An 11,034-nucleotide genomic window follows, 5' to 3' on the forward strand; every position below is an offset into this window, starting at 1 on the left:
ACATTTTTACTCCTGAACTTATTTAGGCTTTCCATAACAAAGGGGTTGAATACTTATTGCCATTTCAGCTTTTAATTATTTATACATTTTATTTCATTTCTTTTTTCAAAACATTATTCCACTTTGACATCATGGGGTATTGTGTGTAGGCCAGTGGCAAAACAATCTAAATTAAATCCATTTTAAATTCAGTCTGTAACACAAGAACATTTGGGGGGGATCAAGGCCTGTAAATACTTTCTGAAGGAACTGTATATGAAAGTGATGTTTTTTGTTTGTTTACCAGTCAATAATGTTTCCCTTCACTTCCTCACATGCTCCCCATTTACCCTTAACTCCGCCCTCCACCTTCCCTCCAGGTGATCACCAAGGCAGAGATGATTGAGTACTATGACGTGAGCGGCTGCTATGTGCTGCGACCCTGGTCCTACTCTATCTGGGAGTCTATCAAGGAGTTCTTTGACCGCGAGATCAAGAAGCTGGGTGTGGAGAACTGCTACTTCCCCATGTTCGTCTCGCAGGCTGCACTGGAGAAAGAGAAGTCCCACATAGCTGATTTTGCCCCAGAGGTGTGTGTATTGGGGGGGGGGGGGGGTGTTGATGGGTGTTCTGACATCTTGTGGTGAGATGTGTTTTCAGTGTGTATCGATCCCTATTGGAAATCCTGGTCCTCGCTTCTCCAGTGATTTGTGTCTGTGTGACACCACCATTTTGTCTTTTTGGAATGCTCAAGAAGATCTTCTTTTAAAATGATTTGACACATTTGTAGTTAACTGTGTTTGTGTCTTCTGGCCTCAGGTTGCCTGGGTAACACGGTCAGGGAACACTGAGCTTGCCGAGCCCATCGCTGTCCGACCCACTAGTGAGACTGGTAAGAGACACACACCTTCCCACCTTCTGTCAGTCCGTAAGGTTAAACTTGATGCATTGAATTTCCAGATGCTTTACTCTGTCTCAAAAGCTTTATTGTATGGGTGTATATCATGACTATATTTTTATCCATGACGCTCACCACTTCTACCCGCTCTTTCTTCCATACAGTTCTAAATGTACTAATTGACACTGACCCATAGGGTTGGGCGGTATCCAGATTTTAATACTGTCATACAGTTTCTGTACCACCTCTCTCTTCTTTTTACAGTGATGTACCCTGCCTATGCCAAATGGGTCCAGTCCCACAGAGATCTACCTATCAAACTCAACCAGTGGTGCAACGTTGTGGTCAGTGTCCACTCCAATAATGATAATTGTCATATTCACCATCATCGTTTGGGGTCGATTCCAGAAAGAAAAATCTTAATTGGACGAGCCCAAACGTACTTAAAATGGAAGATGCCTAACCATGGCCAGTGTTTCCACTGTCTTTTGGCAGAACCCTTTAGGATACCTTGGATCCAGAGTTTTACTCCTTCTCCTTCTCTCATTTTCTCATTTATTTAATTTTTAATTTTCTTCCTCAGAGGTGGGAGTTCAAGCACCCCCAGCCCTTCCTAAGGACCAGAGAGTTCCTGTGGCAGGAAGGACACACGGCGTTTGCCACCAAAGAGGAGGCCGCGGAAGAGGTAACAAGGTCAATTTATTTTCAACTGTCCTTGAGACTAGATCTTACTTTTCTGTCTTGAATGTTGAGTTTGGACTTGTCATGTCTGGGGAATGCATTCAAACAATGCTTGAAGGCAGACTTGGTAAGTCTCATTTACTTAATTTGTATTTATGAAATATCACTGTTGGAGCGACAAAACAAACCCAGGTAAGATGTCATAATGTGCTCTATCTGAGAGTTTTCAAGCAGCAGCTGGGCCAGCCACCCTTTGATCCGTCAGTATCATGCAGCTGGTGTTCTCGTTTGCTTGTAGCCTACAAGCGTGTACGCTACTCTACTGTATTGTAGATATGTATAAGCAGTAAAATGTAAATCTCATTTACATAGACAACGGTAGTGGCTTAATCTGCATGATCTCTTGCTGTGCGAACACTTACCTGGAAATGTTGACCGTCAGCAACTATAGGATTAATTCGCCACCAAAAGGTTGCAATAGTAAATTTAACATCCAATAGGAAAGCACTTAGCCCACTAGCAACTGCAAAGTGTGCAAGTAAGTGCATGAATGTTTATTTGGCTGTAGGCTAATCACCCACCTATTTGCAAGCAATGCGTGTGTGGAACTAATGTAATCTGTTTGCTCGCCAGCAAAACTAGCTAGCTAGCTTGCTTCACCTACCAGTAGTAGACAGAGCTGGCTTTCGTTATTATTATCCTCTCTAGCAAGAAAATATTCTCAATCCCTTGCTGAATGAAAATCCCCCACAATTCACATTTTCATTTAGAAGTTCAAGCTAGCAACATCAAATCCTGCACATCATCAGCTGTTGCACACAGACGGATTGACACCTAGGAGACAATATTATTAACCGTTCCAACATGCATTTGTCAGCTAAATAACACTTTTATTCTTTATCACTCTAATTTAAAATGAGTCTCGTTTGTAATTCTAGGGATATAGCTAGATATATGTATTGTTGAGTGTTGCTGTGGTCGTGGATGGATCAGAAGAAAAGAGAACGTGCAACAGAGAAATGATCAATAGGCGTCATAATGACTTGGAGAAACCTGACCTGCGATCTGCGAACAAAGCTACTGCACTTATCATTTGTAAAACTGTCATTTTAATCACTTTGAAGTGACACAAATGGCAAATCTTTCATCTCTACATTTAGAGATGTATATAACCATTTTTCTCCCTCAGCATACCTTTTGACCCCCCTCCCCCCTTAGTCTTTTAATAAATACTGACTCATCTTCTCCTCGTCTGTGCATCTGTCCAGGTGTTACAGATCCTTGACTTGTATGCACGGGTCTACGAGGAGCTGATGGCCATCCCTGTGGTAAAGGGCAGAAAGACAGAGAAGGAGAAGTTTGCAGGAGGAGACTACACTACCACTGTGGAGGCCTTCATCTCTGCCAGTGGCAGAGCCATCCAGGTATAGGCTGCTGCCATATTTGGATTTTGTACCACAAAATTCTGGATTGAGACAGTTGTTTAATGGGTGTAGGTGTATGCAAAATGTATGAAGGTCCTATAAAATTGCTGGAGCCTTCATCCATAAGTGCTTATATCCATCACGTTAATTGAATTAAAACCCACAAGTATTTGAAAGACTACAGCTTTGTCAAATTCAGCGCTTCCTTTATAATTGACCGCACTGGCCAAAATGTCTGCCACAGTGAACCTGTAGTTAATGGGCCTCACATCCCATTTTCCATGGATGATGGGGATAAATTTGTACTACGGACAATAGGGCCTATTCGTTGATTTCAGATTTTTCCTGTCTCTTTTCCTAGCCCTTTGTAAGCAATCTATAGGAAGTTCTCCTAAAATGGCTAGAGCCTTCAACAGTTTTTGCCCATGGTTAATTCTGGCCTAATAGAAGACCTGGGGAAACTTGGCCTCTTAGTCGAAAAACCAAACCAAAAAGAAAAAGTGAAATACTCTCTATCAGCAAAACAACCTCTTAGGCACACTTTTATTGATTTTTAAGTAAATGTTTCCTCTTCCTCTCAGGGTGCCACCACCTTTCTATCATCAATTCATCTGAATGTAGAAATATGATTCATAAAATATATATATAAAAACAAGTTGAATGGTTCTCTTCCTCTCAGGGTGCCACATCCCACCACCTGGGCCAAAACTTCTCCCGGATGTTTAACATTGAGTTCGAGGACCCCAGAAAGCCGGGCGAGAAGCAGCTAGCCTACCAGAACTCGTGGGGCATCACCACCCGCACTATCGGCGTGCTCACCATGGTACATGGGGACAACATGGGCCTGGTGCTGCCCCCCAGAGTTGCCTGTCTCCAGGTATGTTTTGATCTACATTTTGATTCCACCTTTATTTTACCAGGCAAGTCAGTTAATAACGACTGCCTGGCAAAAGGTAAAGAATTTCACCTTTTATTGGCCCTAGTCAAATTTTATAACCCTGCAATTTCTCCTGCTCTTATCTTCCAGGTGATCATCATCCCGTGTGGCATCACAGCCTCCCTGCCTGAGGCTGAGAAGGAGTCTCTGCTGGCCCAGTGCTCCAAGTACCTGGCCCGGCTGCAGAGGGGAGAGACCCGGGTAAAGGCTGACCTCCGAGACAATTACTCTCCCGGCTGGAAGTTCAACCACTGGGAACTCAAGGTAAAACCACTGGGAACTCAAGGTAAAACCACCACTCATGGTATTGTGTGGCTCAGTTTGTAAGAACTGGCTCCACAACGTCAGGGTCGTGGGTTCGGTTGTCACTGGAGTCATACACTAAACATTTTGCACTCACTGTACTGTATGTCTCTTTGGATAAAAGTAGATCTTAAATGGTGTATATTATTATTATAGTTGCAATAATCCCCAGAACCCTTTCTAGGGGCATTAGGAAGTTTGCAGCCTTGTCTCATTCAGTGCTTCCTCTAAAATGGCCAAAATGGCTGCCACAGTGAACCTGTAGTTCATGGGCCTCATGTAACTTTTCCATGGATGTTGGGGATAAATTTGTATTACTGACAATTGGTTGATTTCAGGGATAAACTTCTCATCAGTCCAATTGAAAGGAAACGTCTGCATCTCTATACTCTCTCTCTCTCTCCTTCACTTTCTTTCTTGCTCTCCATCCTTCTCTCTCTCCACCCCTCCTACCATCCCTCTCTCTCAGGGCGTGCCCATTCGCCTTGAGGTGGGTCCTAAGGACCTGAAGCAGGGTCAGTGTGTGGCCGTGAGGAGAGACACGGGGGAGAAGATCATCCTGCCCGAGGCAGACACCGAGAAGAGACTCATACAGCTACTGGAGGACATCCAGACCAACCTCTTCAAGAGGTATGCGTATGCCGATCCACACACACACACCAACTGGAGGAAATCAAGGGCAATATCTTGTAACACCCACAGTCTCTCTCATTCTCACTCTCTCGCGCTCTCTGAGCTACTGTACAGGTGCTAACATGCACGCGCATGCACACATAATGTGGCTAATATACCTCCTCTTCCTCTGTGTTGCAGGGCATCGGACGACCTGAACAAACACATGGTGGTAGCAGACTCTATGGAACAGTTCCAGAAAGACCTGGACCAGGGCAGGGTGTGTTACGTTGAACTTTGTTTCTGTTAGATTCCCAATCATCAGATGAATCGTTTCCATGTCTGGCTGGCTTAAGTGTAATATAAACTAACTGAATTACATTTATTTGTTTTATGTTGATAACCACAGATTGTCCAGATCCCCTTCTGTGGAGGCATCGAGTGTGAAGACTGGATCAAGAAGACCACTGCCAAGTACGACTCACTAAAGTACCACTCAATGACTGGGAGGCATGCTAACATTCACTGACTATACCAAACATTAGGAACACCTTCACATCAAGATGCTTTATCTGCTCTAAGTGAAGTGTTACCAAATGTTGAATGAAGTTGATAAAATCGGTCACCTCCCTAACTCCTAGCCCCTCTCTCTCTCCCCCTCTCCAGGGACCAGGATCTGGAGCCCGGTGCCCCCTCCATGGGTGCAAAGAGCCTGTGTATCCCCTTCAAGCCCCTCAAGCCCCTGCAGCCGGGTCAGATGTGCGTCAGCGGCAAGGAGGCCGCCCAGTATTACACCCTGTTTGGCCGCAGCTACTAAATAGTGGGGTGGCAGGGTAGCCTAGTGGTTAGAGCCTTGGACTAGTAACCGGAAGGTTGCGAGTTCAAACCTCCGAGCTGGCAAGGTACAAATCTGTCGTTCTGCCCCTGAACAGGCAGTTAACCAACTGTTCCCAGGCCGTCATTGAAAATAAGAATTTGTTCTTAACTGACTTGCCTGGTTAAATAAAGGTAAAAAAAAAAAAAAATAGTCTTTAGTGGCTTTCTCTCCTCGATCTGGGATATGACAAAGAAGCGGATAGGTGAAAGAAAATACTTGTGAACAAAGATTTGTTTTCACCTATCATGCGCTTTCGAATCAGCAGAGATGGAGAAGAGACGAGGAGATGACATCTCTTTAAACTATTGAGATATACCCAGAGTCAACACCTTGTAGTGTGTTCCTTTTGACCCTAACCTTGCAATGGTGGCCCAACCCCTCAAGATTGACAAGACACTCTCCATAGTCAGCTATTTTCTCCCACTAGCCCCGAATGTTACAAAAATGACCCTTTCTTTATACCCAATGACACAATCTTTATATTTTTGTCCCTTTCTCACTCCCACCCTACCTTATCTCAGGACCTTTCCCAGGTAGAAAGATGACATGGTACTCAGGCAAGATGTTTCCCACTAACTGAACTGATATCGTAGCTATTGGGGGTGTACTATAGGTGGGTGGTGAGGGTTGACCCTGGAGGTTGTAGCCACATTTGTCCCCAGTACAAACTCATAGGAATACTGCATACAACATGGAATAAGGAACTATCACATACATGTAATTACCTGTACTCTTGAGTTCCTCTAACGCAATTCTAAAACTTTTCTATAATAAAGAGATTCTCAAATTCCACTGTAGGCATTATCATTTGAGAGCTTTTTTTTACCTGTACATTATCTGCACTTAATCTGTAAAGGGGTGGATTGTGTTGATGCTTGTCCAAGCGAGTGCACACATCAGGAGGAAGAGGGACATGTTCAGGTGCGGACAGGACAGAAATTTTTGTTGTATGTTCAGGTGTGGAAAAGTGAAACTGTCCACTTTCCCAGGGTTTTTATTCACATTACAAATGAATCAGTGATTCAAAAGTCAGGCAATCAATTGAGTTTTATTTTACTATTGTAGGCTACAGTAATTTTTACCTCCAATATAATTGATCATGCACAATGATGTGCCAAATATATGATTTACTGCATTGTTATAGATCAGGTATTCCCAAACTGGGATACACGCAATGCCGTCGGGGGTACGCCAAATAAAAATATGATTCACATTTAAAAAATATTTTTTATTAGAATAATTCTAAAAATTTTCAAACAGTTACATTTTTGAACTGGGCTGGCTATACATTTGGGTGAGTTTTTTTCTCTTGCCTGAGTAGCCTCGTTTCACTGCCAAAAATAAAATGAAACCATGTAGTGCAGAATGAAATAACAACACTATGTCAAATACAGGTAGCCTCGTCAAATAATTAACATCCAATCACATTAACTGTTACTCTCTCGCGGGAATTCCACTAACGGTACATATGTAGCCAAACGTAGCCACTGCTCATTCTGTTTGCTCGAAAATGAATAAATGGTTAAAAACAAAAATAGGCCCGCGTCCATAGACACATACCAGCTCTACTGCTACTACCGGCAGAATATAATAATACCTGCATCTGTCGACGACACAAGTTGTTCTGCTTCCACGAGCACATCCAATGCTAGCATCAGTAATTCTAAATGTGTCGTTAACCCAGCTAGCATGGACACTTTGACAGTTGTGATTCTGATGCAGCTGAAGAGAAACTGCCCCTTTCCCGGGAACGCACCGAACAACAGACGGGGACGTTGGACCATCAGAGGCACAGATATGATGAGAAATAAACTCAGCAAAAAAAGCAACGTCCTCTCACTGTCAACTGCGTTTATTTCAGCAAACATAACGTGTAAATAGTATGAACATAAGATTCAACAACAGACATTAAACTGAACAAGTTCCACAGACATGTGACTAACACAAATGGAATAATGTGTCCCTGAACACAGGGGGGTTCAAAATCAAAACTAACAGTCAGTATTTGGTGTGGCCACCAAGTGCATCTCCTCATGGACTGCACCAGATTTGCCAGTTCTTGCTGTGAGATGTTACCCCACTCTTCCACCAAGGCACCTGCAAGTTCCCAGACATTTCTGGGGGGAGCGGCCCTGTCCCTAGCCCTCACCTTCCTATCCAACAGGTCCCAGACGTGCTCATTGAGATCCAGGCTCTTCGATGGCCATGGCAGAGCAGTGATATTCCTGCAAGACAGGAATATCACTGCTCTGTCACGAGCAGTATGGCTGATGGTATTGTCATGCTGGAGGGTCATGTCAGGATGAGCCTGCAGGAAGGGTACCACATGAGGGAGGAGGATGTCTTCCCTGTAATGCACAGCCTTGAGATTGCCTGCAATGACAACAAGCTCAGTCCGATGATGCTGTGACACACCGCCCCAGACCATGACGGACCCTCCACCTCCAAATCGCTCCGACTCCAGAGTACAGGCCTCGATGTAACAGTCTGAGCATTGGAGGGATTGTGCGTTCCTGGTGTAACTCGGGCAGTTATTGTTGCCATCCTGTACCTGTCCTGCAGGTGTGATGTTCGGCTGTACTGATCCTGTGCAGGTGTTGTTACACGTGGTCTGCCACTGTGAGGACAATCAGCTGTCTGTCCTGTCTCCCTGTAGTGCTGTCTTAGGCGTCTCACAGTACAGACATTGCAATTTATTGCCCTGGCCACATCTGCAGTCCTCATGCCTCCTTGCAGCATGCCTAAGGCACATTCACACAGATGAGCAGGGACCCTGGGCATCTTTCTTTTGGTGTTTGTCAGAGTCAGTAGAAAGGCCTCTTTAGTGTCCTAAGTGCTCACAACTGTGACCTTAATTGCCTACCGTCTGTAAGGTGTTAGTCTTAACGACCGTTCCACAGGTGCATGTTCATTATTTGTTTATGGTTCATTGAACAAGCATGGGAAACAGTGTTTAAACCCTTTACAATGAAGATCTGTGAAGTTATTTGGATTTTTACGAGTTAACTTTGAAAGACAAGGTCCTGAAAAAGGGAAGTTTTTTTTTTGCTGAGTTTATCGACTACGTATACTAGTTAAACATAAAATCCTCCCTTGGCATAATCAGACTTACAATATTATCAATACATAAGCCTAAATTACTTGCACTGCTGTCAGTGTCTAATCCTCCAACATAGCTGCATAGCAATAAACAGATCTGTCCTCTTTGTTAGCTAGCTGATCAACTTCACGATTAAGTAATAAAAGTATTTAAAAAATAATTAACCTTGTTAACGTGGACTGAAGGGCATCAAGTCCAGGATTATCAGAGTGCAGAAGCCAAGCGCAGTCATTTAGGGTCTGTTTGCAGAGGATGAATAAGTTCCTTCTCTCCGCCTTCATTTGTGGTGTTGTTGCTTCAAATTGACTGAACGCTGATTATTGAAAGGAGGAGCTAGGGAAATTGGCAGTTAAATTCGCATTTTAAACAGTGCGTTAAGTTGGCGCGTGTAGGTGTATATTTAGTAGCTGTAGGCGTTTAATTTGTGTGCAGGACCGCTTGCAGGCGGTCTGTAGGCATTTAACGTGTGCAGGACCGTTTGCAGCTGTTTATTTAGCACATGTTGGACCGCATGCCAGCACATTTGCACCAGCTTATTTGATGCGTGTAGGCGTTAACTTATCGTGTGAAGTTAATTTTGCGCCTGCACTGTTTACTTTACACACGTAGCATTAAAAAGATTGCGTTTTGACTACGTGCTTTATGACCCAAATGGCGTTCCATAGTTAACGTGAGCGCAAGCAGTTGCTCCCGATGCCACTTGAGTACACTGCAGCATCCACGGAGAGGCTCTTGCTGCCAAGGGAATGCCTGACAGCTTGAAAGACATTTTGGGCACTAGAGTGAAAATGGTTAACTTTGTTAAAGTAAGGCCCATGAACTCTCGTGTATTTTCTAAACTATTCAATGATATGGGCAGCGACCATGTAAGCAGCGCTGGTTATCAAAGGGAAATTGAGAGACGAGCTTAGTTTTTTTTTTTTTTTTTACTGACCATCATTTTCACTTGTCTGACCGCTTGCATGATGACGAGTTTCTCACAAGACCTGCCTATCTGGGTGATGTTTTTTCTCGCCTGAATGATCTGAATTTAGGATTACAGGGACTGTCCGCAACTATATTCAATGTGTGTGACAAAATTGAGCTCTTCTCTGTCTGCATTAACAAGGACAACACACAGGTCTTTCCATCATTTTTTTTTTTTTTTTTGTGTGTAAATGAACTCAAGCTTACTGACCATGTCAAATGTGATATAGCGAAGCACCTGATTGAGTTGGGTGAGCAATTACGCAGGTACTTTCCCTGAACAGATGACACAAACAACTGGACTCGTTATCCCTTTCATGCCCTGCCTCCAGTCCACTTACCGATATCTGAACAAGAGAGCCTCATCGAAATTGCAACAAGTGGTTTTGTGAATATTTAATTTAATCAGAAGCCACTGCCAGATTTCTGGATTGGTCTGCGCTCAGAGTATCCTGCATTGGCAAATCGTGCTGTTAAGACACTGATGCCCTTTGCAACCACGCACCTATGTGAGAGTGGAATCTCGGCCCTCACTAGCATGAAAACTAAATGCAGGCTCAGAAAAGGATGTGTGTGGAAAAGGATTTAAGACAGACTCTCCAATACAACCCAACAATGCAGAGTTATGTGCATCCTTTCAAGTATGCCCTTCTCATTAACCTGGGGTGAGTTATTCACAATTTAATGAACAAATAAAGTTTTATATGTAAGATGGCTAAATAAAGAGCAAAATTATTGATTATTATTTGTGCTCTGGTTCTATAAGAGCTTTGTTTACTTCCCAAGAGCTGGGTTGTGACAACTCATACTCATTCTTGTGTTTAATAAATGTGTTGTGTTTGTGTGTGTGGCAGGCTTACAATGATGGTAAAAAAACAAACATTTGAGAGTGCATTGACCCTGGTGCTAGAGGGGGTATGCAGCTGGAGGTTGAATATTTGAAGGAGTACAGGACTAAAAATTTTGGTTACCACTGTTATATGCATTTCCATTAGAATAAACTACATCAATATTTGCAGCCATATGATAATTGTCTATCCAGCAGCTGATCTGTCGTCAGTATTGTGTATTCATGCTGTTAAGGTGAAGAATTTGAAGAGAGAAAGCAGAATCGGGAGCAGTTCTGTCTTCCTTTCAATCCTATCAGTGTTGACCTGTTTCAACAATGCACTCAAACCGAAATGAGCCGCAAAGGACACATTAACATAGACTGTTGTATTAATGGCTGTATGCTCCTTGCACAATGGATATATAACC

General features: G+C 43.3%; 1 protein-coding gene, 1 non-coding gene and 1 pseudogene across 3 annotated transcripts in view; all 3 read left to right on the forward strand.

The window, feature by feature from the left end:
- Positions 1 to 6,508, forward strand: part of eprs1 (glutamyl-prolyl-tRNA synthetase 1) — a 79,897-nt gene extending 73,389 nt beyond the window's left edge. For both annotated transcript variants that reach the window (XM_064954283.1, XM_064954284.1), the window contains 11 exons: positions 360 to 569; positions 799 to 871; positions 1,142 to 1,221; positions 1,461 to 1,562; positions 2,827 to 2,982; positions 3,662 to 3,859; positions 4,010 to 4,183; positions 4,692 to 4,852; positions 5,036 to 5,114; positions 5,244 to 5,308; positions 5,501 to 6,508. In XM_064954283.1, the coding sequence (XP_064810355.1) occupies positions 360 to 569; positions 799 to 871; positions 1,142 to 1,221; positions 1,461 to 1,562; positions 2,827 to 2,982; positions 3,662 to 3,859; positions 4,010 to 4,183; positions 4,692 to 4,852; positions 5,036 to 5,114; positions 5,244 to 5,308; positions 5,501 to 5,651 (1,449 nt within the window). In that variant the 3' untranslated portion in view covers positions 5,652 to 6,508. The remainder of the gene's footprint in view (positions 1 to 359; positions 570 to 798; positions 872 to 1,141; positions 1,222 to 1,460; positions 1,563 to 2,826; positions 2,983 to 3,661; positions 3,860 to 4,009; positions 4,184 to 4,691; positions 4,853 to 5,035; positions 5,115 to 5,243; positions 5,309 to 5,500) is intronic.
- Positions 3,162 to 3,299, forward strand: LOC135527308 (small nucleolar RNA SNORA5). The gene has a single exon (XR_010453425.1). It is a non-coding gene; the product is annotated as a small nucleolar RNA SNORA5 (small nucleolar RNA).
- Positions 4,422 to 4,548, forward strand: LOC135527309 (small nucleolar RNA SNORA5; annotated as a pseudogene).
- Positions 6,509 to 11,034: the final 4,526 nt, after the last annotated feature.

The sequence above is a fragment of the Oncorhynchus masou genome, chromosome 32, assembly GCF_036934945.1.
Source record: "Oncorhynchus masou masou isolate Uvic2021 chromosome 32, UVic_Omas_1.1, whole genome shotgun sequence".
In the NCBI taxonomy this organism is placed as follows: domain Eukaryota; kingdom Metazoa; phylum Chordata; class Actinopteri; order Salmoniformes; family Salmonidae; genus Oncorhynchus; species Oncorhynchus masou.